This window comes from Giardia intestinalis, chromosome 4 (assembly GCF_000002435.2).
Source record: "Giardia intestinalis strain WB C6 chromosome 4, whole genome shotgun sequence".
NCBI lineage: Eukaryota > Fornicata > Diplomonadida > Hexamitidae > Giardia > Giardia duodenalis.
The window spans coordinates 282,415-309,984 of record NC_051859.1 but is presented as its reverse complement, the minus strand read 5'-3'; the positions used below and the strand labels follow the sequence as shown (position 1 = coordinate 309,984).

At 45.9% G+C, this 27,570-nt stretch overlaps 4 protein-coding genes across 4 annotated transcripts; 2 read left to right on the top strand and 2 right to left on the bottom strand.

Annotated features, from left to right (window-relative positions):
- Positions 1 to 19: 19 nt before the first annotated feature.
- GL50803_0035487 (uncharacterized protein) lies at positions 20 to 23,536 on the top strand (the record flags this gene model as incomplete). Its single annotated transcript, XM_001708352.1, has 1 exon — positions 20 to 23,536. One exon carries the CDS (start codon positions 20 to 22, stop codon positions 23,534 to 23,536), a length of 23,517 nt encoding a protein of 7,838 aa, XP_001708404.1.
- A 74-nt stretch (positions 23,537 to 23,610) lies between these two features.
- Positions 23,611 to 25,023, top strand: GL50803_009276 (High cysteine protein; the record flags this gene model as incomplete). Its single annotated transcript, XM_001708353.1, has 1 exon — positions 23,611 to 25,023. The coding sequence occupies one exon, from the start codon at positions 23,611 to 23,613 to the stop codon at positions 25,021 to 25,023; it is 1,413 nt and encodes a 470-aa protein (XP_001708405.1).
- A 298-nt stretch (positions 25,024 to 25,321) lies between these two features.
- On the bottom strand, positions 25,322 to 26,359 carry GL50803_0028779 (Leucine-rich repeat protein; the record flags this gene model as incomplete). Its single annotated transcript, XM_001708354.1, has 1 exon — positions 25,322 to 26,359. The coding sequence occupies one exon, from the start codon at positions 26,357 to 26,359 to the stop codon at positions 25,322 to 25,324; it is 1,038 nt and encodes a 345-aa protein (XP_001708406.1).
- Positions 26,360 to 26,376: 17 nt separating this feature from the next.
- On the bottom strand, positions 26,377 to 27,501 carry GL50803_009274 (putative U3 small nucleolar ribonucleoprotein MPP10; the record flags this gene model as incomplete). Its single annotated transcript, XM_001708355.1, has 1 exon — positions 26,377 to 27,501. The coding sequence occupies one exon, from the start codon at positions 27,499 to 27,501 to the stop codon at positions 26,377 to 26,379; it is 1,125 nt and encodes a 374-aa protein (XP_001708407.1).
- Between the last annotated feature and the right edge of the window lie 69 nt (positions 27,502 to 27,570).

The following is a 27,570-nucleotide window of genomic DNA, read 5'->3' as shown; positions in this document are numbered from 1 at the left end:
AGGGCGTAAAGTTTTCCTAATGAGTGTCAGCTTTCGAATTCCCATAGTCTTTTGCAAGTTATTGCATATAGGCCAGCGGGAGCCTTCGACCCTTCATCGCGCGTCTCCAACACAAACCTCCCCTGCATCTCCATCTCTTTCATTAAAGAATATTACTCGGTCTTATGCAGAGCTCCAGGAGAGCGCACCTACCCTCAGTCTTACTACTATTACAATTCGTGTTGTTCAATCTTCAATTGACAATCCAGCTCTTCGTGGCCATCCTGCATTTTATGAATATAATCAATTCACCCTTGTTCCCATCCGCCTCCTAGCAATAGATGTTGCAAGGAACTATGCTTTGGTAGCCTTGTCCACTGGCAGAGATTCTACAGATTGGGATGCGTGCACCAGGTCATTCCATGAGGTTAATCTGCAACTTATACATTTAGACTGCTACGGTAGCCTCCAGGATGATAAGGACGCACGCTTCTCTTACAATCTCTATAATAATGGGATATACTCCTCATACGAACAATCTGCTCGCTACCTGATTGATAACTTTCTTGTTATTACCACTGCAGATACCTTACTAACTCTTAGAAACCGTTCCTCCTCTGATCGCTTTGTCAACGAGGACAAGCGGGTCACATATCTGGAGCATACGTTACATACACACATACGGCGCTTGGTTATTAATTCGGTATGCCTCCTCTTCAACCTTCACTTATTTTCTAATGACTACGTCAAATCGCAACTTCAGGTGCAGAGTCAGCACTTTAGCTTGGATCTTTCGCCATCATTAGCTGACTTCGAACGAGCTAAAAAAGATGTTGAACGATCGACCTCCCTACTGATTAACCCAAAAACAATTTGGCTCTTTCTTAGAGACAATAGGGCAGTCCTTCGTTCACTTCTCTCTACCCCTCTATCGTCCCAACTCACTACTGAGCAGAAGTCCCTTCTTCTTACTGGTGATCTTTATAGCACAGAGGCACATGGCCTACTTCTTTTATTGTGTCCTGTGTTACCAGCTGCGCTAGAGGGCATTATCTCTGACTACTCTGTTTTCTATTCTCAAGCAGTGAGCTATACGCTGATGCGTCTCTGCACAATTGACGATGTCAATGAAGAAACGCGTGTGCTTGCACCTCGCAAATCCTGTGATCTTCAAAAGATTGCGTTGATTTTGAAGGGATTAAGCGATTTGTTACCAGACGGTGAAGACCAGAACAATGGTACCAATACTACCAGCTCTTATTTTGCAAATAGCACACCACCAAACCTCCCATGTGCAGACTCAACTTCTATTAGTGTAGAGTTGCATGCGCTCTACAATGATTGTTTACGGTATGGTATTATTCTGTACTCTCGTGAGACCAGGCGGATCTTCCACTCGATGGTTAGTCGACGGGCACGTGGATCTACCACCTTTTCGTTCTATTCCAAATCAGCAATTTCTCTCAGCAAAAGGCCATTCATAGCTCAGCACACTGTTCTATTGGATCTTCCCAGGTATTCGTCAAAGTTTATAAAGCTGTCAAACACGTTTCTTCAACTTCTATCAAGGTTTTGTGCACCAATCAATCTCTCTATTGCAGGGCTATTAGATGCGTTTTCCTCGTCACGGATTCTTTTACGACAATACAATGAGTTGTTCGCAGAACTGGAGCTAAGGTATAGAGAGCTTGGGTATAACTTCGTCTCTGTAAAGCGACAGATCTATGAGGTGATCAAGCGTGAATCATCGGAGACCCAATCCTTGCTAAAGGAGTTCTCCGCTTTTCCTCGCACAGTTGACTTCTTGTTAGATCCCTTAATTCTTCCCATGTTGAGACGCCGTACGCTAAAATCTCCCCATATATATGTCGAAAAGTACATTTCTCAGCGAATACATCTTGAGCCACCTCATGTTTATCACAATCTGGATGTGATATCTGATGATGACGACGACGAGAGTAAGCCTGCCCTACAATTGAAAGATGAGCATGCCAATGTGGCTATTGTTAAGGAGGCCCAAAAGAGTATTGTGAAGAGCATTCTTGAGCAGTCTACTGGTTCGGCGCACGCTGATTTCTACTATGATCTTCCTCTCGATAGTGATCAGTACTCTGACACATTAAGGTACGCATTTTTGTACAGCAAGCTCTTTGCACTCTTCATCACCGATGTTGTCCCGCTTATTTCTGCGCTATTCTTTAGGGACTTCAACTTAAACAAGATACAAGAGAGTAATAGACGCTTGGAAGAAAACCCAGTTCTTGCCTACGAGATATTTAACTATCAGGTCGTTCTCTTTCTACAGCGTACATTCTCTGAAGACCTAGATATGATTCAGGAGAACCTCTTGGAGTTGTGCCGTGCAGAGTATGCCTATGCAACCGAAGAATCTATGAATCAATTGCGATCCACCAGCTCCATAGAAGCAGCAATAACGACTCAGAATGTTTCTACTATTAAACTGCCTCATAAGCCACTTGTTAAGCTGGACTTCGTATGTTTTCGAAAGCCAGATGTGTTCAAGCCCTACCAGCGCAGAGAAGATCTTAATGGGCTGGCTAATCTGGTAGTTGGATTCACAGTGGATTGCGTTGCCCAAGTTACTATGATCCGGACTGTCGTCACCAATTTAGTGCACTCCTTACATCGACTTAATACTGATCTCGAGTACCACCTCACTACCAATTTGATTTTCTTATCTAAAAGCATCGTGAAAGGCTACTCTGAGCTACCGCCACTTAAGCGATACTGCAAACAACTGGTTCATAAGGAGCTTGAGCTCATACAACAAGATCTAACCTCCTTCAATATTATTAAGCCCAAGACATTTCAGGATCGTCTTCAGCGAGAGGTGTACCTGGAAGATATCATAGCATCACGTTATTCGGACTTTGAGCTAGCCTATTTTGAGGAACGGAAGAGGCTTCGACTCAGCTATGCGCAGCTCCTCGAAGAAAACTTCAACAATATCACGTCATTGAAGGAAATACTATACCGATGCCCGCCCAGTTCAATGGGATCTAAGTCAAATTTGTTAATAATATCTTACAATCGCCAGTTTTTTCGGCAGTTTGACCAGTTGCTTTCTAATATTTATTCAGCTGCCTTTCTATGTTCAGAGAACATCACAAGAGAGCTAGAACGGAACAAACTGCACACTATTGCATTGCATAATGTCCTGCGACATCGATATCTAACTGCAAGCGAAGATGCCGAACAGCTCAAGAGGTTACTGGATGATGCAAGCACCCAGGAGACAGATAACTCGTTACCGGAGTCTATATTTACTCCACCCCTCTTCCTTTATCAGAGTCCTGCCAAGTTAGTCGTTGAAGAGCAGGCAGATATGACTAACATATTACATGATGAAATACTTACCTTTAATAACCCCCTCTTCAGTGTACAACTCACTACAGGCGAGTATCTAAATTCATATGGTCTTTGTGACCCTACTAAGGAGTCTTCCTCAAGTGCTGCCACTCCAATTCCTGGTACTGTTGAAGAACAGGATAGCGAACAGGAACAGCACTCAGACAGGTCAGAGACGGCGTCCTTAGCTACCACCACCCAACAACAGAGTTCCAGCAAAGAGCCGCACATATCTGACTGTCCTTTCCCACGGCTGGGGAAGCCTTCATCAGAGAAGAATTCTATAAGAAAGCGGCACCGTGAGGCTTCCCTTCTTTACGTGATTGTTGATAACGCTACTATAGTAATTAATAGAATACTAAATTACATTAGAAAAGAAATCTTGCCAATCAATCCGCGATTCTATATCAATTTTATTATGTATGACACCACCCTAATGAAGAAGCAACTGATAAATAAGCTCATCGCTGTAATCGAGCACGTTCGTGAACATGTTCGCCAGACAATCAGTGAGGTTTTACAGACACCCTTTGCTACCATTTCCTTCTTTGAGAACAGGATCTGCCTCGACATGGACACTCCGGATAACTTGGATATGGTCATCACTGGCCTAGATGATGCCCAGAAGTTCATATGTGGCTGGATCCCGGCGATCAAGATGCTCATAGATCTTCTACCTCTCTTGTCCTACATTGAGAGTACTGCGTCTATTACAGACGTCCAAAGCCTCTTTGAGTATCTGGGTGTTAGTGCCAAATTAAAGGCAGGTGTCCAGACTGAATCACAGGGGACGATTCATCAAAGCGACGACTCAGATTCTGAAGGGTCCGCTGATAAAAAGGAAGACATCACCGTACATACAGACGGAGCTAGAGAAGATAGTCCAGCGGAAGTCGAGCGTACCAATCAGCACGCTGCTGCTGACATGGACTCGCTTCATGACCTAAGTGTGCACCGGTATCTTCTCCAGAAAGATCTACTATTTATTCCAGAGGACCGTATTACGTTTGAGCAGATGCTTGATCATGCCTTCGACATCCAGCTCTGGACTAGGATCTCTAAGGATCGTAGTAAGTATGAGCGAAGGAAGACACGCTACCTGAAGCGTGTTGCAAGCAACAAGATTGATCCTGCCAAGCTCCCCTTCGAAAAGGCAGTTAAGTGTCAAGCAACTCTGCCCAAGGTCTCCATTCTTGTTTCAATGAGGCTTTCTCAACTGCAACTTCGGGGATATGCGCATAATTATCTTATTCTTTCGTTCATAGAAAAAATCCTCAACTTCAGGCGACTTATTAACACCTGCAAAAGAAACATCGATCGGAGACTCCAGTCGTTTTCTAATTTCATTTATCTCAGTGTAGAATATCTTCTCTACTTGCGCCAACTGTGCATAGGCCTTGCGAACGAAGTAACACGGCTCACAACGTCTGATCTGATATCTTCTGTGGCTCGACCGCATGAGTTCAAGGAAAAATATCCACGCCTGACGAGCAATATTGTGTTGAATAGACTCGAACAGTACTTTAAATCTCAAAACGGGGAGGACGCCTATGCATTCATAAAGTTTGTACAAAGCCACACCAATTTGGCGATAACGCGACACAGTTCATTTCAGAGGCATATGATCACTCTTTATACTCGGCCGACAGACGACTATCTATGCAGCAACCCACTAATTACCGATTTGGAGTCGCTCTTTCGATTCCTGGTAAAGTGCATATATGAATTAGACGAGGACTCGAGATCGGGAACGATAAAGATGAGTCATGCCTCGGGTAACACACTTATAATGAAGCAGTCTGCAGACCAAAAGCAGACAGGTAATACGTCGCCGTACTATGACCTCTATGCGATCTTCACGGAGGTACATGTTCTCGTTAAGGAGACTGTTAAGATATTTGGTGCAATAACCCAATGGAGCGAGATTCTCGGGATCACCTTGGCTATCGAGGAGCCAAGCTTTCGAGACATTCTTTCAGTGGTTGAAAGCCCTTGTCAACTTCTCGTTTCAATTGTGGATATGTTTGCCTCCTACACACGAATAATGCATCAGCCAGTGACGGCTTTTAATCCGTCACTTTTCCTAACATATATAGACACAATCTTTTTGTGCAGCCGAAAGATGCATGTGGCCGAGCGTAGCAACATTTCAATGTTGGCCCATGCAGCACCTAGCCTTAATGACAGACATGATCAATACAACTCGGAATATTCGTATCATCAGAGCACAGCCCACAGACTCATAGAACCTAGCACCGCAGAGTTTTTAATCAATGAAGACTATGATCCTAGACACCAAGTAATCCTTGAAACATCCATTTTTACCACTGATGGTATCGATGCCGATGCCCCTAAGGGCTTGACGACCAACATTGATACACCCCGTCACGAAGAGTTACTTTCCAAAGGTATGGATGACCTCACCGTATTAATTTCTGAGAAGAACACACAGAGCAATACCTTCGTAACAAGAGGGATGAAGTTTATTCTTAGCTTGCTTGATGGGGAAAAAATTTCGGCAGGATATACACTGAAGCAGCAGAGCACGCTCCAAATCTCGCAGCGTTCTAAGGAGAAACCGAAAACCTCATCGCTTCCATCTATACTTACAGCACGAGCTGCCAAACAGGAGCTTTCCGTTGTACAGGAAGAAAACCTTGAAGGAGCGGGCTCCATGATCGATTCATCAGTTGCTCCAACAGCTGCTAAGGTTAGGGATTCTATTTACAAAGAATCTACTTCACCACCGTCTCCGTCCCAGTCGTCTCAGATTATCACGTTTGATGATAGACTGCTTAAGCATGCCCAAAACTTGCACGAAGACCACGATCAAGCAGCCTGTGACACCACCTCTGAGATATCTACCGCACAACTTGGACTGCCGTTGCCCGCTGGAGAAGTTTCAGCAAATAGCTTTTCAATTGATACTGCACGCTCTGTACGCTCCGCTAAATGCCAATTCAATCAACACGTCTCAGTTGGAGATACGCCACCGAACGTTTCAAGCATTCATGGAGCTCCAGCGAAGACTGTGATCACTAGCGTTGTCTCTGCAATAGCAGCTGGCTCGAGATTGGCTATATCCAACGCCAGTCGTGCCAGCCAGTTTATTCTAGATAACTCTATCCGCGATGCGCCAGTGCTTACCTTGCTTTCCAACACTGGCCTACAGTCACTGCGGGATGTTGCTATGCACATGAACGTAATCAAGCTTCCCGTCAAAATAAAGTACTTCCAAACGCTATATGTTAAGCAAAAGGACGTGCGAACAGTGATCAAACTGAAGGATAACTCGCCCGATATCATCTCTGCAAAAATATTAGAAACGATTAATAGTTTTAAAAATACCGCACTCTTTGAGTGTTGTCGCTTAGAATGTAACTATAGGACATGGATACCCACACTGCGCCTATTAGTCGTCTCACTTCTTCTGTACGGTATCCAGCATTTTTCATTTCTCTCCACCATTCGGCTTCTTTTCAATTCTAACCACTTTGCTTCCTACTTTCTGAATCAATGCTTAGAGCATGCATGTACATTTGATGAACCAACTACCTTGAGCCAAGACTGGAAAGGCTTTTCTGATCACTCCTCCATAAGCATCCGGGATAGTCTGGAGCTCATTTCTCCATTTAATCATCAGCTGGCAAGCCAGATTAATAAGCAATATCTCCTAAATTATTCTGCAGAAAATAGATTGCTAGAAATATACTACTGGCTGCATAATATAGATATTTTTATAACATATTACACGATCAATCTGCATCTAAATGACGAGATTGCACGTGTGCTTGGAGATCTTGACTTCACTTTTGGTGAGCACAATGCCGATGCAGCAGAGGCTATTAAAACAGAAATCTCTGACTCTAATTCTCTTGTCCCCGTAGTTCAGAAAAGTGGCATTCTTTTACCTAGAAGGACTGTTGGTGTCACAGAAGTGATTGAAGACGCCACTGCACCAGGAAGTGAGACCAAGAGCGATTTGGCGGAGGCATTCAAAGACCAGCACCGGCATTGCACCGATTCTTCAGATGAGGACGCCTTTGATCTGTTTGAGACACCGTTCGGAAGGATAGCTGGGTGCACCAACAGAAAGACAACGCTTCCGTTGCTAAAACCTCGCATCAAGGCTCTCACCATTATTGCACCTCAACCATCGATTGCATCCAGAGATGATGATGCTTCATTGTCGCATCAACCGGGCAACTCAACACTTAGCTCACAAACTCCCATTAAGGAAACGAACGATACTACTAAGCAGGCACGCGCTAAATCAATATTAATCTCCAGGGATCAAAGGCACGTCCAATCCAAGGTCTTGCTGGGCAACCAACGAACCAGGGCACCCCTTATCAGGAAGAGGCGTAGCTATGATGGACCCGCACGCATTACACTACCATTCTTTAACACACACCCCTATCTATTGAAGGCTCTGCGAGAAGGTATCTTCATTGTGACAGCTATTTTGGCTGACAAAGGAGTTATACCTAAGGTTGCAAAGATGGCTCGCATAATAGAGGACAAACTGATCTTCTGCAGAAATTTCGTCATAGCTATTGGCAATGTTAGAAAGCTTCTCCCAGAGCTTATTGCCCTGACAAACGCAATCTATGATGGGATAGCCGACCTCACGCTACTCAAGCTTTCTCCAAATGATGTTAAGAAAGTGACGATTGAGATATTAAGCTGTTTGAAGCATATCTGTATTTTTGCAAAATCAAAGCATGAAGTTGTGTGGAAGCTCAATAGTATGGGACAGCAAAACGTTCATGAACACGAATCTGTTTACACCCTTCCGTTCATCTCATTTCTGGACAACCTTAATCTTCTGGACAGAAGACGCTGCGGGACTCGGCTTTCTGTTCCGAAATTCTATACAGATGAGAGTCCCAATCCAAACTGTTTCCAATTTATGAATCTTTTTGCTCGCGATATTCTTGCAAAGGTCCAGTCATTTATGACAAATGTGCTGGCCGCAGAGGAACTACTCTCACGCTGCAGACGCAACCTCTCTTCACATCCAGTGGTGACAACTATTTATGCCAATCAGCAGTACAGAATCTGTGCACCCTACGCACGTCTTCCGCTTTCGTTTGCGGTCCTCTATTCTCAACTAACTACAGTTCCACTCACTGGCGTCCTGACTGATGCCTTATTCAACTCTGTTTTTTCTCCATTGATTGTGGACACGGACGAATCCAGCGTGGAAGATGGCTTTGAAGACGAGCCTCCTCGCGACATGACTGACGTAAAACACGGCCCACAGCTGTCATATAGTCTTCTCTCTAATCTCATAGATTCCACTGGTAACTTCTTCGGTATATTCAAGGGCCATGAAAACATCTTTTACCAAACAATTATCAAGGCGAATGCACGCGTCAAGGATTGCTACCTCTTCACAGAGGGCTCCCTTCACTCTCAGCATATAGTTCATAACTATCGCAAGGCAGCACTACTTTTCCTCAACGAGCGCTACCGCGAGGCTCTTCTGTTTTGCACATATCAAGCCATTGTCTATGCGCTCTCCTGTATCGTCTACTTATATTGTGATGGCCGCTCCGAATCGTTCATCTATTGCTACGAGAATGTAATATGCTCAATGATACGGATTCTTGAGGAAGAGACATATGACTTAATTAGGGGCACAGGGAAGTTGAGGGCACAGGGGTCGTTTCAGGTGGGGTCTACGTTTTCGGCAACAAGCTCCAGGATTCTTATGCTGAAGGCTCTCTATGCACGGCTTCTCGAGCACAAAGAAACACTGGATATCATGGCCCTTACTGTTGTCCAGCACGTCATTGCGCGCAATATCTTGCCACCAGAAAGGATTCCATCCCTAACAGATCAATTCGATGCTCGACTCTGTTGGGATATCCTTTTGCTTTATGGGCGGAATCGCGGCCTTGTGCTCAGTGGTTTGGAACATGGAGTCAGTCTTTCCATTGCAACCAATCGGCAAACATCTGCTCTAGTCTATAGCCTTGCTTCCGATACCTTGCTTGGAAATGGAGCTAATCGCCGCGTAGATTTACCTATGCTGGATCTCACATACACAGCAGAGGAGAAGACCCTGATCAAAAACGCAAAGGCGCGGCTACAAGCACGCACTGAGTCCGTCAGCCTGCTAACATCCAACAGCGATGCACCTGAGGGAACGGAGCCTCGAGACACAAAGGGGAATGATAATGTGGCTTTCGATGACTTCGCTGCACTTACTATGGAGCTTTTTAGGACCCCTGAGTCCTTGTCTAAACTCAATCAAGCCACCGTTTCCACTGCAAATTTAGATGATAAAATGGCATACGCTACACCCGTCTCCTCCATAGCTTTGAATTGCGACACAAACATAACCGACTTCAGAATGCCGACAGCGCCACTCAGCGAGACCTTAGTTAACATTGTGTTGTCGGGGCAGCTTATTAGTATATCTTCGTCATACTTTAATCCTGCCAATGAATACGACTCCATGTACATATCGCACACCATGAGGCTGAAAGCAGCACGATTAATATCTGCTCTGCGTAGCAAATCTGTCGCACTTCTTCTCACCGACTGGGCTAGGGGATACTTTGCCCTAGAGGTTTATTACTTAGCGCATCTAGTAGCTAGATATCTATCTTCTCACGTTCTTTTTATTCCAATAACAGATGCTAGCTTTTTACCACAGTATAACCGTCTTCGCGAGCTACTCATCTCGAGATACCTAGTGATTTTGTACGGAGTTGATACCTTGACAAAGGAGCATCTGGAAATGCTCTCAACCACATTTGCAACAACAACTCTATCGTACGGGTTTGAGGATTTTTCTAGTTATTCGATCTCTTCCGAAACAAGGCTGGAATTTAATCCCTACAGCCGCAGCAGTAGATCATATTCGTCTCAGGGCTGGATTCCCATCGATAGTGACATAGACCATTCGTTTTGCAGACTGATTATTTGGCTAGCTGGGGCAATGCCCCAGGAGTGCAGCGTGACCACGACTATGACATCCAGCCCTAGTTCTCACAGCCAGAGATCGTCTTCAGGCCCACATATCGTTGATGAGCACTATATCTATCAAGTACATCCCCATGCAGAGCGAGTAACTCAAAAGTTTCGAAAGGCATACATGATGTATCTTCCCTTTATTCCTTATATTTCTACCTTGCAATCTACACATGAATTCAGAACAACTCAGTTAGTCTGTGCATCGGCATCTCTTGTTGATCAAACAACCTTCACCAAGAACTTTTCTGCCTACAAGAGTATTGTTTTAGAAGTATACATGGAACACGTAGAGTCGCTAAAGCACCAAATAGTCGTTAGAGCCGACAAAAACTTGGGAGATAGTTGCTGCACAATTTCTCCATTTCAACGACTCTTCAGATCGCTGCCAGGACTCTATCAGGACTCGTTTTATCATCTTCATGTGTTTCTTAGCAACTTGTCTAACGATTTTCCAAAGCTATTGGGGCTCGATTTTATGCTTATTCAGCATAGACTGGCACCGGATGCAAACAGGACTGCAGCGTGCACCCAAACGTTTGTGTACCTGGTCTCATGCATGTACTTAGCCACCGAGGAGTCGTTTTGCTTAGTCGATGACATAAACTCAGATCTCCTCCAGAGTGATGGCGCAACTCATGAAGAAGTCAAATCAGAGGCTCCGCATGCAGCTATTAATCTGCAACACAAACTCAGCATACTCATCTCGTGCCTTATTTCTGTGTTTGGCCTGTCACCAGCTAATGCAACCACGTTTGAACATTCGGGCTCTCGTGTCACATCGGATTCCATGGCTTATATGATAAGGCGTTCTTCTTCCCCCAAGTACCTAGAGTCTCTACACGGCCTTCAGCGATCAGCAGGCATCCTCTCTGAGTTTGGGGCGTATATGGCTACAGTGATGATGGACCTTTTGGCAGCCAAGGAACCGTTTGCTATTCTAACCACGAGCATGGCACAGCAATTCTTTGAGTATGTCCATGCAATCCTCTCCAGGGCCTCGGCGTTGACATTTCTGCTTGCCTATTCATCTGCAGATATACACTTCTATGCTGACCTATTATCTGCCTTTCCAAATCGCTATGCACTGGCTATTGTCTTGGATCAGCACTCTGATCTCCTACTTTACCAAAACATTCTTGGCATGTTGGCTGCAAGGCAGACCATTTACTCCGAGAATAACAAAACTTATACATTCAAGGCTCCCGTTCATGTTATCATTGTAGCTCGAGCTCGTGATGCAAGAATCCTCCAGCTTAGCATCAGAAAGTTTTCGCTTAGCAGAAACTTGCACCTCTCCGACATAGGCTTTTATTTTATGAGTTTTGGCAATCTTTCACAATTGAATATAAGTCACTTGATTTCAATCCAAGCACCTACCCTGGCAAGCATCTCATCGTATGATAAACTAATGCAGTATATCTACGCCAATTTTGACGCTGATTATCACATCTACACCAGCTCTTTCTTGACACGGACGAAGCTCGGCCTCTACATAAGCTACTTCAATTTCCTCGTGTTCAACTTTGTTATGTTCATCTCCACTGAGATTGGTGCACATCTTACTCTTACGCTACGCCACTGGCGCATTATCAAGGCGCTAATACACCTTTTCTTCCGGTACTATGGCATTCTAGACGTGCAGACTGGGAATGACTCTCATCGCCCTACCCTGTCAACTGAGGAGGAGCTTTCTACAGACACCATGAATCTGTATCATGAGCTATCTATTCGATCTTACACCGACGCAAAGAACCCAATAAGCTTCAAGCAACAGAAGGATTTGAGAGAAGCTTCTACCAAGCCCTTAGAGTTCAACATTAACGATGCCTTAGGGTCCCACTTTTCTTACTTCAGCGAACCCATTTCTCTTGCCCATTCTTTCGCAGACCTCCGCGGTGAATCCTTGCAGTCCAACCCCGGTGCCCACAATCTAAACCACAGATCGGTGTCATTTGAAACTGCATACAGCACAATGCTAAACCAAACATCGGCCCAATTCACACAGTCGTTCATTTCACGCCTGCTCCTGACATCAAACAGCCGCCATATTGCAGACATCCTGCACTATAGTGTTATTAGCACTGTTTTTAGTGCATTTATGTTATTATACCGCATGGAATACATCAACGGAGGGCTGCTCTTCAATAGCTTGTCCTACTACCGACTATACGCGTCTCTTCTGAGCTATATACCTACATTTTCTCTAACTTTGGAGTCCGAATTTTTCGAGCAGCATGTTTTTTATAGAAAGGACGGTTTTCGCTTGAGCAAGTGGATGCATTTGTTCTGCGACAATGCAATCATGTCCCTCCAGGACCTTTATGTGAGCCAAACATATTTCTTTACGAATGCTGAAACCTATCCTACCTTCTCAGCACTGTTTGCGAAGAGGCATGCTGAATCGTTGAACCCTAAGGTAGCACATTCCACTGGGTCCTCCACTGGTTCGTCAACTCTCAGTAGAGGACCAAACTATTGTGAGACATACGCTAATGTGTCAGACATGGGGGCTGCGGCACGTGGAGAGGCTTCTGTTGAGGCCTTTTCCGTTCCAGATGACCAGTTTGCTGCTAAGCCAGAAAAAACAGTATCTGATTCTAATTTCAAGTCGATGTGGGGTGGCAGTACATATAGCTTTATAGCGATTACGTCATACTTGTCGGACAGGCTTTTGTTGACGATTGCAAAGAAGCTCGGGCTCACAGCCGAGATTATCTATGAATTGGAGCAAGTGTCTCTGCCACAATATAGAAAGAAGTGCATGGAAAGTTTGAGCAAAAGAGCCGACCAATTAAGAATCAGCAGATTGAAAGAAACACAATCGACAATTCCCACGGGAATGTCAGCGTCATCAGTCAACAAGATCAAGAACAATTCTCAAGCACAACGCCTAGACATCTCTCGGCCTGTTAACAACACTTCTTTGTTGCCAGAAAAAGCAGAACTGAACGCAGACTGCACTGACTTTTCTGCAGTGCTTCGGAAGGTTGCTTCGTCTACATCCACGGGGCAATCTCTTCAGCGTGTTTCAACAAGGGTTCTTACATCTTTAGAGTGTCAAAGTTTACCTACCAAAGGTTCTCGTATTTCATCTGCTCCTCACCAACTAGAAGGGGATAACCTTGCTTCTGCTGGGACGCCAAAGACGACATCACGGGCGCGCTTGGGAAGGCTGAAGCATCTTCAGTTAGACTCAGTGCCCGAAAAAACTGGCTCACAAGATGATAAGTACGTGGTTTCATTCATTAGAAGGTACATGCCTATATTAGAAGTTCCCTATAGAGTAGGGGAAGAGATCTTTGTTAGCACCAGCCTCCTAACTATGCAGAATAGCTACGCAGATACGTCGAACTCTCTCCAGCTAGTGATCACCAATGACATGTCTGCGTACGCAGTCTATTACGCAGGATGTATGTTATCTGGAGAGTCCTTTGTTATTCTGGGGGACTCCTTTAGCGGAAAAACCACTATTTTGCAGATTGCCGCTTCGCTGATAGGCTCCGACAGGGTGTCCCTCCAAACGTTCTACGTGGGCAATAGTACTATCAAGACCATTGCTGATTTGCAAGTACAAATACTCAGAAAAAGCTATCTCCTTCGACCAGAAATTTCTCGAGCAGGAAATCTATACACAGCACAATCTGTTAATGGCAAATTTAATATCTTACATATCTCAGGCCTTACTCACGCAAATCTATTGGAGTTCCTAAGCCTTCCGCTCCTCGAGCATGTCATTTACGTCGATATTTCACAGCGTGATGTTTCAAAGGCCATTGGGGGCTTTTGCGGCCGCATATTCCTCCGTGATTCTGTGGTGATCTATGAAGTATCTAGCTCATGCACAGAAAGGACGGCAAGACGCTTGATGGACATGTCTGTATATGTGTCAACGTTCTCTGCGACTAGTAAGCCCACATTCTTCCACAGCCTGGTCTATCGCAACTTTGTGTACGACCACCTAATACAAGATGCCTACTGCTCGATGGAAAAGAGCGTCGCCAACTACCATGCGATCCACTATGATGTAGACGACCCCCTTACTGCACTCTTGCCAGTCTCCCCCCGCTTTCATTATCCGAAGGTCTTCCAGCCCATAACAGCAAGAGTGTTTGCAGCCAGAGGCATCAAGCGCTTTCCAAAGCTATCTGCCGAGTCCATAGCAGGAAACATAGATGCCCTTCAGAGCGACCACAGACCCCAGTTGACTAAGTATGCGCCCATGTCTATCGTAATACGTACCCTCGTCAAGTCCTTTGCCGAAGGGTTACTACTAATAAGGCCTCTCCTCCCTATATCTCTTCTCGAGCTCTTGTGCAGCATGAAGCAGAATGTGTACTTTGATGATACCGACGTAAGAAACGTTTTCGGCTATCCTCCATCCAGTTTTCTAGAGAATCTACATATGCTAGTTCCCTCTGCAAATAGTCTTTTCTCGGCGCTTCTTCGACATGGTTCTGTCCCTATATCCGTGTCTACACGGGTCTATTCCGAGTTAGTGTCTGCATTCTCCGTTGGCACTCTCTCTTCGACATCTGTTTTTAGCGTCCTTACTCCGGAGTATGCAGAAGCATTTAAGCGCATGTATCCCTTTCTTATCCCTTTCAGTTACTCCGACAATGGTAGAGCAGATACCATAAGTATAATGCTACACTTTTCGTGGGAGACTTGTCTCAAAACGGTCATCGATCCGGATGGGCCATCCCATAGCGCCCTCTCCATGCCTGTATCTAGCAGAGATTCTAAGGTTTCAACGCCTAACTCAAGGCATGCCCCTGTTTTGATCTTTAATGGAGACTACTTCACTCGTCACAGATTTGAGCTACAACGAAGGATCCCAGTAAGTGCACGAAAAGACTTTCGATACAACAAGATTCTTAACATAGACAAGGCGTACTCCGTTGACGTGCTGAAGTTCACCGGCGATCTGATTGACGAGCTATCTGTGGATGACGGCCCGAAGCATGAGCCACTGCTGCCTACTGCTGTCAGCGCTGCTGAGAAACCAAGAGAGAGGGCTGAATCTAAGAAGAACGCTGCACTTACCATGCTAAGCAAGATGTCCAAGTTCCAAGACATCCACCTTACATCTATGCTCACCAGGGCTGGGCTAGACTTCTTCGACTCCGATTCCAGCTCTGATGACTCATCTAGTATGACACTCGAAAGCACCGACAGATCTGAGCATAGACCCGATCTTCTCGAAAGGCGTGGCGAGCTTACCTCAGCTGCTAATACTGCTATTCGGGCCACATATTCTGACTATGCCCAAGGCTTTTTGAGGAATGACAACGTTAGCACAGCTAGAGACCGATCAGAGCAGGAGCAAGAGCAGAGTCATGACTTGGACCTCACTCAACATCAACTAGTCCAGGACTTCGAAGATAAACGCCCCAGTACCACCATTGTTCGCCTACTGGTCAAGTACAGAGATATCCGTGAGGTTACACATCTTTCAAGCCATGTAGCTATAATACTTATCCGTGCATACCTCATCACAGAGATAATGTGGCATCGAAACTGCATCAAAATATATGAGTATCTATCTACGCTCAGATTTGGTCCAGCCAATGGCATGACCCAATTTAATCAGTTCAGTCGAGTCTATAATCCTCCTAAGATTCTTATCTCCTACCTTCAGCTAAGCAATCTGCACAATTATGTAGAGGACACACATCATATGCTCCAGTTTATTGCCCTTCTGGGCAATTTCAAGCTTGTCAATTCCCTGGACTTCATGGGCTTCATCACCGGCTTATACTATTCTCCACACGACGGTACTGTGCGAATACCAAAAGATGGGCAGCGAGGATCGATGGCTCCGACCTCAACTAAATCTAAGCCTAAGCAACCCAAGGATTGCAGTGTCTCCTTGCTCAACATTCATCAAGGAATGTATACGAACTTCGCAATTCATCTTCTCTTTACCAGATACCACCGATATCTCATCAATTCCTACCAGCTGATTACCCTGGTTGGGATCCTTGCAATTGAGGCAGAGATAGGAGACGTGGAGTTGTCTATACGCAAATCTCTGAAGCCAATAAAGAGCTCTTACTATTCAGACTCGTCTGATGAAGACGACTTTATTGCGCAGACCAATCCGCGCATCCTACGAACTCTCAAAAAGAAGTCCGTCTTCACTCCAGATTCTCGCCCATTCCTTAGGGCCGAAAAGCCAGTCATGACCTACTCTGGCAAGCTTTCGAAAAGCGACCCGTACTATTACATTTTCAGGGAGGTCAATAAATACTGTGTCGAGCGAGAACCGGTTAACGGGTTTTCCCTTCCACTAACCGGGCTGAGATTGGATTTTCTCGTAGACCTCGTTGGTGTCTATAAAACGTCTAAGGATGTTTCTGTGCTTACATACTACATCGTTAGAGCCTACCTGCTGATGGCCTTGGGATTTAGTCCATCTCTGGGGCTCAAGGATCTTTCTCTTCTGAGGATAAATGAGTTTTACAACACAGAGACATCCTCAGGCATGGGTGTGTGGAATTCTATTGATTCTTCGCTTGTGAAGAAGCACCTAGGAAGAGCATCCATCCGAGACTTCTTTCTTCCAGAGCCTGTTGATATATTATTGGTTCTGCATAGTAATCTCCTCGTTGGGAAGCTGGATATCCTTAGTTCTATTGCTTCTCTTCCTCATACACTTACTGCGGTTTTTCTGGAGGAAGAGCTCCGGTTCATCAGCCTACTTGTGAGCTGCTATTATGAGCTTGATTTCTTACTCTGCGATCAGGAGCTAATGTGGCTTCTCTCTAGAAACTTCAGCATTTTGGTCCTTAATGACACCGTATCCATTTCCCTAGATATTTTGAAATGCCTTACTATTCTCCCGTCAATTGGTGACCAGGCTATACAAAAGTATGTCGTGAACGGAACGTGCTTGAGCGGAACAGACAGCTTTACCAGTGTCTCCTTCACGACCAACTACTTCCATAACCTGGAGAAGTCCCTCAACATCATGTTCTCTTCTGTTGCAGAGCCTCTTTTGAGGTGTTTTTCAGTAACAAGCAAGAAAACTCTTTATCTACCTGAATCAAACTCTGTGCTGCCACCCGACATTTTCGGCGAGTTTAGAGGAACGCTTATTCTTGCATGCACGATAGGCTATGCAATCTGCCTCCAATACCTCCAGACCAGCACTCTGAATTATACCTTGACGTTTAGCGCATACACAGAGCATGTTTGGCGTTTTTGTTATTTGCGCATGGGGATGTATAGTGGGTTTGCAATAACACTATATACTCTGGCCAATAATCTTCGCTCAGAGGCACTCAAGAGCAAATTTCAAAGGGTGTGTCTGGGCGCTACTGCTACAGACGAAGCGCACATGCAATCCAGGCCTGGCATGCAAGGACCAAGCAAGACTAATATTCTTGCAGCAGTACCAGAAGGTACGTGTAATACTAATTCCTTACTCCCCCTTATGCTTGAGTCTAAACAGCACGCCAAGGCACCATTAATTTCTCCCGAAGCTGCAGATGATTCCATCACACCTCGGGGTATCCTAGGAAGATTCTCATCTAAATTGACAAGCATTTCTCACAGGAGTCGAAGCTCAACCAAGTTCAACGACATTGTACTAGCCACACAGAGCGAAGATATTTTGACTATTATCAACGAAATTATGGATGACTTTGCGGCAATTGTTCGTAGGGTTATTGTTGATTCGGTAATAGCGGTCAGTAGCCTTGTATTTAAGCATCAGCTTCTTCCCACCCTTCAACACAGTAACGCTCTTGAGGTCCTTATTATGAATGCTGCTATAGACGCAGACCTTGTCAAGTCTATCACTACCAGTGAGTACAGCACCCAAGCGAATCGTTATTTGGCTCATATCGAAGGAGGAGCTGTGGAGTATAAAGGCTTCCAAAACAAGGGCCAAAAGCCTGCTGAAGTGAGCAATAGATCCTTCATGAATCACTTTGTTACTGAGATGGACTCCGCTGGCATTGAGCGCTCGTTAATGTTGGCCTTAGACACGTTTCAGATAAACCTTCCACTCCTTCTCCGGTACGCAGACCTCGCTCTAGAGATGCGGTTTGGCATGTCGCAAGACCTTTTAAATGGTAGGATTTCCATTGAGTACTCCCGTTACCTTCTGTTTCGTAAAAGCACTGTGCACAGCTTTCTATGTCACACGCTCTTCAGCAGGGGACAGGAGAAGATACCTGTTCTCCCGTGTTCTCTCTTTCTTCCTGTTCTGTACATGGCTGAGACGCTCCGCCACATTGAAGAGACCAAGAACTTGCAGCACCCAGCGTCTGCTGACCAGATCAAGAGAGCATATAGCTTTGAGTTCATAGATTGTAGTATGCAACATGATGAGTTTATCTCTCGACTGCGTCTGGCACTCTCCTGCTCCGGCGCCGCAGACCATCCGTTATGCTTATATAACATGTTCGCCCCGTCGTGCACAGATAATAACCGTAGCCTAGCACGATTGTTGCGCTCGTTACTTACGTTGGTAAATTCTCCGCTGCCACAGCCGGATGAATTTGGGGATACCAAGCCATTTCACGCGTCGCTAAGCATCGACGACGCAGTGCAGGCGACCCTTGCATACCACCCCAGAATGCGCCGGATGTACCTATCTCTTGCAGATCCTTATGAATCGCTGTATCTCTTGGAGTTTAATCACAGACTCCATATACTTCATAGTCCCGTAGCCACCTTACAGTACTACGTTGGATCGGAAACGTCAACTTCTGAAGGGACCCCGCAGTCCAATTTTCCTGCAATAGGCTTATCTGCAATTGAAAAGCTCCAAAGGCACAGGCAAACGGTCCTTTATGACTATATTATCGAAGAGCTTACTATTATTTTTACGTATGAGGCAATCCATTTGAATCTTCCAATCATTCGCATAAGTCAATTCTTGCTGAGAAAAAATAAAATCGTTGGCGTCCTAAGTGAGTTCAATAGGTACCTCGAAGGTCTCTCTGCACCTCAGAATCCTGTAACACTAACTGATGTCGAGCTGTTCTTAGCATACATCAAGCACATACACGCAGAACTTCAGAAGCTTACTGACTTTACTATTATACCGCTATCTATCAAGCAAGGAATAAGAACACGTGCCAGGACCCTGCTCTCAGTCTACGAGCTTCTTTGGAAATTGTCCGAGAGATTTGAGGCGCTTTCAGTGGCCTTTACAGATACATTTTTCTTCTCTTTAGTAACGTCCGTGATCGTAGACCTACAAGGAGTGGACCACTCCGCCTTACACCATCGCCGCTTGCTTCCGAAGCACACCTCTGAACGACGCATGACTGAGTTGCTCCCCACGATTGTGCATCATCTCTTATCAAAGATATCCGCTATTGTTCCGCAGGCATATATGAAGTCGCTTCTGGGAATGATCTCATGCTTGGAATCTATTTCAGGACAGTGCAATGTACAGAAGCATATGCTGCTCTTCTCATCTATTGTTACCGATCAGTCACTTTCTAAGCCAGTAGGCTTTCTAGACAACGGACGGGCCATGGACTCATTCTTGCCAAACACCGCAGATAGCCTTGCAATAGAAAGGTGGAACAAGCTCTGCAGCTTGGTCTTCATTGCCCCAGATCTTGCGAAGGAGTGGGTGGCCTTCTTTTCTACCCAGAAAACGCAGTATTTGACATATGTTCGGGGCTCGAGTTTCTTCCGGAAGGTGCTTGGTCACTACGCCTACGTAGAGAGATCTTCCAAGCACTCTAATAGGCTTTCTGCAGAAACTTTCCTGGCGCCGCATGCACTTCTTAAGTCAGCCGTGCATGAATACAACATCGTTGAGCTCTTTGGAGGCTTCACATCAGAGACAGGGATCGTTCCTGCTTGGAGCAGTACTTCTAACAAAGCTGTATATGGGTCTGGAACAGTGCCTGTAAAAGAGCCAATCGCCAACACGCACCCAGGGGACTATAACTCATACAAAGTCACGGATAAGAAGACTATCAATTCAGATGATGACACTAGTTCAGAAGGTTCGGTGGCTTCGCTCACTGACGAGGATTATGATGCTATGTTTGATTATGATTATGCAGACAGTGAGAATATGCACCCAAGCTTACAAGCCAAAACAGCAACTAAGGCAAGAAAGCACATAAGCATGTCAAGGAGATCTATGACAGCCATGCTAAAGAGGGCAGAGACCGCCGGTTTCTCTGTAAAAACCACGCACCAAGATAAGGGAAAGTCGGCTAATTTTGAAAATTCCATGCAGCTACATAACAATACTGACTCAGTCTATGAGCGATTAATCCCCGATGAGCTGATTATGGAACTGAAAGATGATATGACCCTGGGTAATTTTCCTATTTCAATTCAGTCACCTTCAGCAAATGGCGTGTGGATAGCTTTTCTTTTAAGCATATGTCTCAATCCAACTCATTTGCAGGAGGACCTCAACCTTCTTATGAAGGTAAGCAAGCTAACGAACTCCGCTAGCTTCAGTCTAGTTGACGTATTCAGCTCTGACCGAGATGACGAGCTCCTCTCTAAGTTCTTGCAGTGTCCTTTAAAGTCTCTCACTGGATCCATCAGCAAATTCATTGCTGCTTTTTATCGCAGCCAGCTTTGGTCACAGGATTTTCCTCCATCTGAAAAGTTATCCTATGGAATGTTTTTCAGCGATAATGGGCAACCACTTTCTCATGCATCCAAGCAGTCTTTGTTAGAAGAGATGTGTCCTATGTGTGCATCCAAAACAGTCGCCATCTTCTTCGATTCCACGTTGGACATTCTTACACTCATCTCTTTTGCGTTCGAATATCTAGTTGATCAGCTTCTGCTGACTGCTCCTGTCGTTTATAAAACAAAGCCCACTCACGCCGACTTGCTCTCCTACCTTGTTGTAGTTCTATCTGATGGGAACAAGAGCGTAGAATGGTTGGTCCAATTGTTCATTAGCAAGCCGGTAAGGCCTAAGCATGGGTTGATAATCTTAATTCCAACTTCTTATTCTGCTCCAGCGCTTTCCAGAGTGCTTATTGGCCATCTTTGTGCTGCATTTGCGCCGGAGCTGGTTGTCTTTAACGCTCCAATAGGTAAAATCGAAAAGATTCATCATTATTTCACCCTGTTTCGCATACAGCAGATACACTTTGCCACTAGACACTCCACTGATAAGGCCTTGGCTTTAGAGGCAGGTACGCTCAAGCTGCCGATAATTTCTAGCCGCACTCTTCTAGGTTTGCTCATCTTCTTTGTCACGCAGAGCCCCCCTCCAGATTGCCCTCACATTCGCATATCTGACACGTATACAACTTTAGACTCAGCAGCAGCCCTCTTGTTTCAGGCAGTGATAGAGTCAGAGCACATGCAGGCTTTGGTAAATACACTCCGGACTCGTCTTCGCGTTCACCCTGCGATTATAGAGAAAATCCAGAATCTATACGCGGCTATCTGGGCTACCATCTCCGCGATTCGTCGATACGACCCCGAGAGGGCATCATATCACCCACTAAATCGCCGTCTGACAGAGCTCTACAACCAGTTGCTAGTATCATATGCACGTGTGTTCCACAAGCTAGACCACGTGTCTGTCTATGAGAAAATATACACATCTCCGGGCTCGCTGCTGCACTCTCGCTTTCTGAAGCATTGTATTTTCTCATTATGTCACGAACTGCAAGACAAGGTTACTCTGGCCCACAACCTGATTGTTGAAATGCCACAAGGAGCAACAGTAAGCGATGAGGCCATCTCAGAACTTGCTGTGAGCAGTGACTCAGACTTATCAGACTCATCTAACTGCACGGCTAATGCTTTGACATCCTTGCACACAGAGGGGACCCAAGGATTGTCTGATACAGATACCTTGAAAAGCGATCCTCAACACTCAACTGAGCTTACTAGAATTTATAGCGTAGATGACGTGGCGCGTACATCACAGCAATCTGAAGTTGACATGTCAAAGGATGTGCTACTAGGGTCACATAGGCTCGGGTCAGGCCTGGGCCTTAGCATATCTCTAGAAAAGAAGTTCATACGCAAGGAGAACTTGTGTGACACAGAAAGGAATCGGTACAAACAATCAGATGATGACCTACAAGTAGTAGGCAATCCACGAGAATTTCGAGTGTATGGCCCGTCAGCTCGACTGTTAAACCTTCATCACGCGCTAGTTTTAGAAACAAGTAGATCCCAGCAGTCAAAAAGGGAGGAGAGCGGAGAGCAAGCTATAACTGCGCTTAACAGTTATCTGGAAGAAGTGCAAAAGCTATCACAACAAGCAGTCCAGTTACCATGCGTGTTCACAGAAGAAAGAGTAGCTGACCCCACTGCCTTTAAGGAGCTTTGCAAACAGTATCTCTACTCCCTCACTCTGTACTCTGACGAAGGAAGGCTAAGCCCTTCGCAAATTGTGTCACTAATTCAGAAGGATGATACTCGTGATGTGATTCCTCTATCAAAGCCCCAGAACCTTATCACCATCAAGGAGATAAGGTCGTTTCCTGGCTTGCGGAGCATGGCATTCACTGAATCAGCTGACATCCTTGACAGAGTCTCTGTACAGGCTATGCATACACCTCTGTCAATAGGTCTGCAAACGACTTCCGTACACAGCGCAGAGGGCTATGTTATTAACTCATTGCTTGCTAACGCTGTCATGCTTGCAAAACCGATAATAGACCTGAGCATGGCAGTCATGGATCATGCCGGAGTTCTTATCTGCGAGGCAAATCGATGCTGGAGATTTCTAGACTTCATATTGACCGCCAAGCGCCATCAGCTAGCCCGAGGTAATGTCCCGTATGCTAATCTCTGCTCTGTTCTACTTCCAGAGCCTCCGCAGCCCAACACACGCTACGTTGTCTATAAAGGGATGCTCTACACCGGTGGAGTACTTAGGCATGTATCGGAAGCTACAGATGCGATGGCTGATGCGTCGAGACTGGGGTATGTTCATATCACAAACATAGAGCTACACAATGTAGGGTATGACACACATAATCAATCAGTGGTGGATTGCTCAATGGACCCGTGGCCAATCGTCTACAAAATGAGTGTCTACGCAGCTACCGTGATACGAATCAATTCGTGGGATCCACAGCTTTTGCCTTTCCGACAGGCATCTCCTAAGTACGTCGCCATCAGGGCTAACTTTGCAGCGGACACTTACCTGTATCTGGAGAACAAATCGACCCTTTCGCGAGCAGAGTTGGCTCAGCGAAATCTCCATTTATCCCCTGCGTCCCAAAAGTAGATCAATAAATTGCTTTGCATAAAGTTTGGCAACAGCTATTGCCATGTTGAGAAAGTGGGAAATTAATTATAGTTATGATATTCGTCTGGATTGTCCTCGCCGGTGCGCTGGCATCATGCAGAGAGGGAATCCTTGACGGTGACTGCTTCCTACTAAGCTGCGACGTCATCCTGGACCAAGTTTATTGTTCTGTTTGCACAGCAATGACAGAGTTTCTAATCGATGGCCAGTGCCTATCCACAAATGTAGACAATACATGCCGTCACTCCTTCGGAAACGGGACATGTGACTCTTGTGCCGGGCCATATTTAAGCTACCGGGGTGGATGCTACCGGGTCGGAGAGGATCCAGGTAATTTTATCTGCAAATCTGAAGACGTTTTTTATGTTGACGGCACAGCGCTTTGCAGAAAGTGCGTTGTCTACGGGGAGTTCCCGATTGACGGATCCTGCACCAAAAAGGCCCAGGGGAACCGCTGTGGGACAACCGGCTACGAGGGAGTCTGTGAAACTTGCGGGACTGGGTACTTCTACCACAACGGGGGATGCTACCGGAAGAACCGCTTTCCTGGGAACAAGATCTGTGCCGACTCTTCTGCCGTAGAGCACATTGGACACTGTGGAGCTTGTCTTGCTGGTTATGAAACATATAAAGGTACGTGTTTGGCCTGTGAGGACATAAATTGTCGCAAGTGCGGAGTCAGCATGTCTAACTGTGAGGTTTGCCACGACGGATACTACCTCGATCGCGACATGCACGACGGCAAAGGCGCATGCGTACCGTGTAATCCCATCAGGAACTGTGAAACATGCCTTACAGATGAAGAGTGTACTTCGTGTGCGAGGGGCTTCTTTGCCGGATTCTTGAAGGCATCTGGTCACTGTGTTTCCTGCGACAAGGGAGGAGATGGATATGCAGGTGTGCCGAACTGTCAAGTATGTTTGCCACCACACCCGGGTACTTCTGATATGGCTGCATTTTGTACTGAGTGCGCCGGTGGTTTTTACTTGCTGATCTCTGAGGACAGAACTCAGACCAGCTGCGTTGTCTCCTGCCCTAAGAATAAGATACATTACTCCAACCGCTGCGTGACCGAACTAGAGGGATGCCACAGCTATGGCCGCAATGATGAATGTGTTAAGTGTGTGTCGGGCTATCGCCTGGCAGAGGGCGTCTGCGAAAGATGTGCCGTGGATAACTGCGAAGTATGCACCTCCAGCTCGTCAGTTTGCAATATATGCAAGGCTGGCTATGGACTGGAAAGTGGTATGTGCAACTTGTGCGGTGAAGGGTGCCGGACCTGTGATGGTGACGTCTCTGTCTGTACTACCTGCCTCTTAAGGTTTAACTACATTAGCCCAGGTAAAAATTGCTGCATCTCTACGTGTCCAGAGCACTCCCATGAGGTCTTTAGTGGGGAGCTGGGCTTCTGTGAGTGCTATGGTGACTACAAGCCATCCGCAGACGGTCTCAGATGCGAGAAGTAAACATCCGCACCCGTAAAGAGCAAGGCCACGCTTCACTGATGGCGCACTTCACGAGGATATTCACTTTGAAAATCTAGGAGACGAAGTGCGACTGATAGGGTGCAACCCTGACAAGATAAGTGCAAACAGCGGTCACTTGATGAACGAGATGGGGTCACTTTGATACAAGAAGAATAGATTGACATTTTCAAATAATTATAGAGAGAATATTGGTTCCAAGAGTAAGCATACATAGATGCAGTATATTCTCATCGGTGTGGTAAAGGTCGACGCACCAATACGTACATTAACGAAAAGTTCATTTGGCTTTGCTCAGCGCCTCAAAGAGGTCCAGTTCCCGTTTTCGAGAATTTTCGAGAGTAACCTCTACTAGCTCCTCTATCTGCAGAAACTCCCGGTCCATCGAATCTACAACGTCCAGCGCAGTGTTAAGCTTTGCTTCGAGCCCGTCAAGAGCCTCTTGAGCAGTCTTTTCCTTCTTCGACACGGCATTGTCCAGAGCTGCAGGAATGGTCTCTGCTGTCTGTTGTGAACCTGCACGCACGGCTCCATGGCCGGCAGCAGATACGGGCTTGGGTTTGGCAGATGACACCCCTGCTGTCGATGTTACTGTTTTCTGTCTGGTGCCCGCCCCTGATACGCCGCCTAATGATCTCGATGGCGGACCTCGTGACCCGCTGAGGGGAGCTTTAGCTGTCACGGCTGCTGCTGAGGCTTTTTGCTTTGTAGATGGCACAATGATATTATGATCGGAATCAAACCGCACGGTATCGGCGGCCACGCCCGTGCCTAGTACAGCGTCCTTTTCGATCTTTTCTGCTATGGCATTCACCACCTGGACACCTTCGTGGCCTTCCCCTTCAATTAGAATAACTTCCTTTATGTTAGGGCACTGGTTCTTGATGACATCCTTGTCGATAGTTGCCAGCTGCCCCTCAGAAACACAGAGAATTTCTAAGGAGCGCGGGAGCCGTGACACATCCAAGGCCTTGATAGGGTTGAATGCAATATTCAAGTGTCTGAGCTTGTGGTGCTCCGGCAGGCAGGACAGGTCGAGACTATTGGTCAGTTTATTGTGGGAAAGATTCAGAGTTTCTAGAGTTGGTATGATCTCCAAAACAAGAGGATCAATGGACGAGATCAGATTGTGGGAGAGATCTGCGCACTTCAGCTGGGAACACATGTCCAGTCCATCAAGAGAGGTTAGGCTCTTCCCTTGCATATTGGCACGCTCCAGCTCCATAAGCACCGGAATAATATCTTCTCCGCCCACCCCCACGCACTCTTTGAAGATGGCGAGAGTGATGGGGCGCTCATAAATAGTGTAGTTAAACATTTTTGGATTTTGGAACCCTATTTCACGGCCGTAGAATAAAAGCTTGTGTATGCGTGCAGGTCCCGCTCGAGTTCTGCAAAGAACGAGTAGCACTCGTCTTCCTTTGCACGTATGGCGTCGCTGGTTGCGTTGGATCCAGTGATCAATACATCTCCGAGACGCTCCTTTTCCATGGCAGCTGGCCCATTGTCTAGTTCTCCGTCGCGGAGTGCTCCGATCTTATCAACACCAGCGTCCCTAATGTCATCTCCAAGCGACTTGTGGCTTCGTGCATCACTTATTACCACTTCCCTCCGTTCTTTCTTGCTATCTGCGTTGACGTATATGGGGTCGTCAAAGAGTTCGTCGCGACAGCGAATGCTAATGAGCTTCTCAATGTTTTCATTCAACTCTTCAGAAAGTTGGATTCGCGGCCGCTGCTTCACATCAAAATCTATGTCATCTATCTTGCGAAGTAGAGCATCTGTCGGACGCTGATGCGCAGAAATTTCTCCTGCCATGTCCCATGTGGGCCTGTTCATCATGTCATCCTCTATCCTCTTTATTGTTGCTTGCAGACGCATCCTTGCCAGCTCAAAGTCTGAATAAACATCTGGCTTGCGAGGTTCTGTCTGCTTGATATTTGGTTCTTTGACATAAAGTTCGTCATCTAGCCCATCAACTGCAAGCTTGGTGTCTTCATTCTCTTCATCCTCTTCCTCCGATTCCTCCTCATCCTGATAGTCGTCTGCTGCTCTGATTTCGGCCTCGATTGCGCGTGCTTGTGCTTCTGTCATATTTTCTTGCCATAGGTCTTCCTCCTGTTCACTGGAATATGTCATTTCTTCGTCGTCTGCCTCTTCTAATTCCTCGACTGTTTCGAGGTCTGAACCGCCAATATTATCTGTCTCTTCGTCTCCTGCTTCCATTTCCTCTTCTTTCTCAGGTAGCCCCATATAGTTAGTCTCCATCTGTTCCCATATCTGCTCTAAGTGGAGATCCTCAATGTATAACGGCTGAGGAGCAATGGAAAAGGAAACAGCGTAGTCATGAAAGGCGTGGAGTGCGTTTAGGAGTGCAGCTGTATCTTGCTGGTGCATGGCCTTGCTATCCCTGATTCTCTGAACAAGAGGAAGGTCAATAGAAGGCAGATCCTGCTGCATTTATTTATTTTCTTTTGGTAGTGGAGGGGAATAGCGTCTCAAGAGTGCTCCTTGTGTCCAGCGACAGTT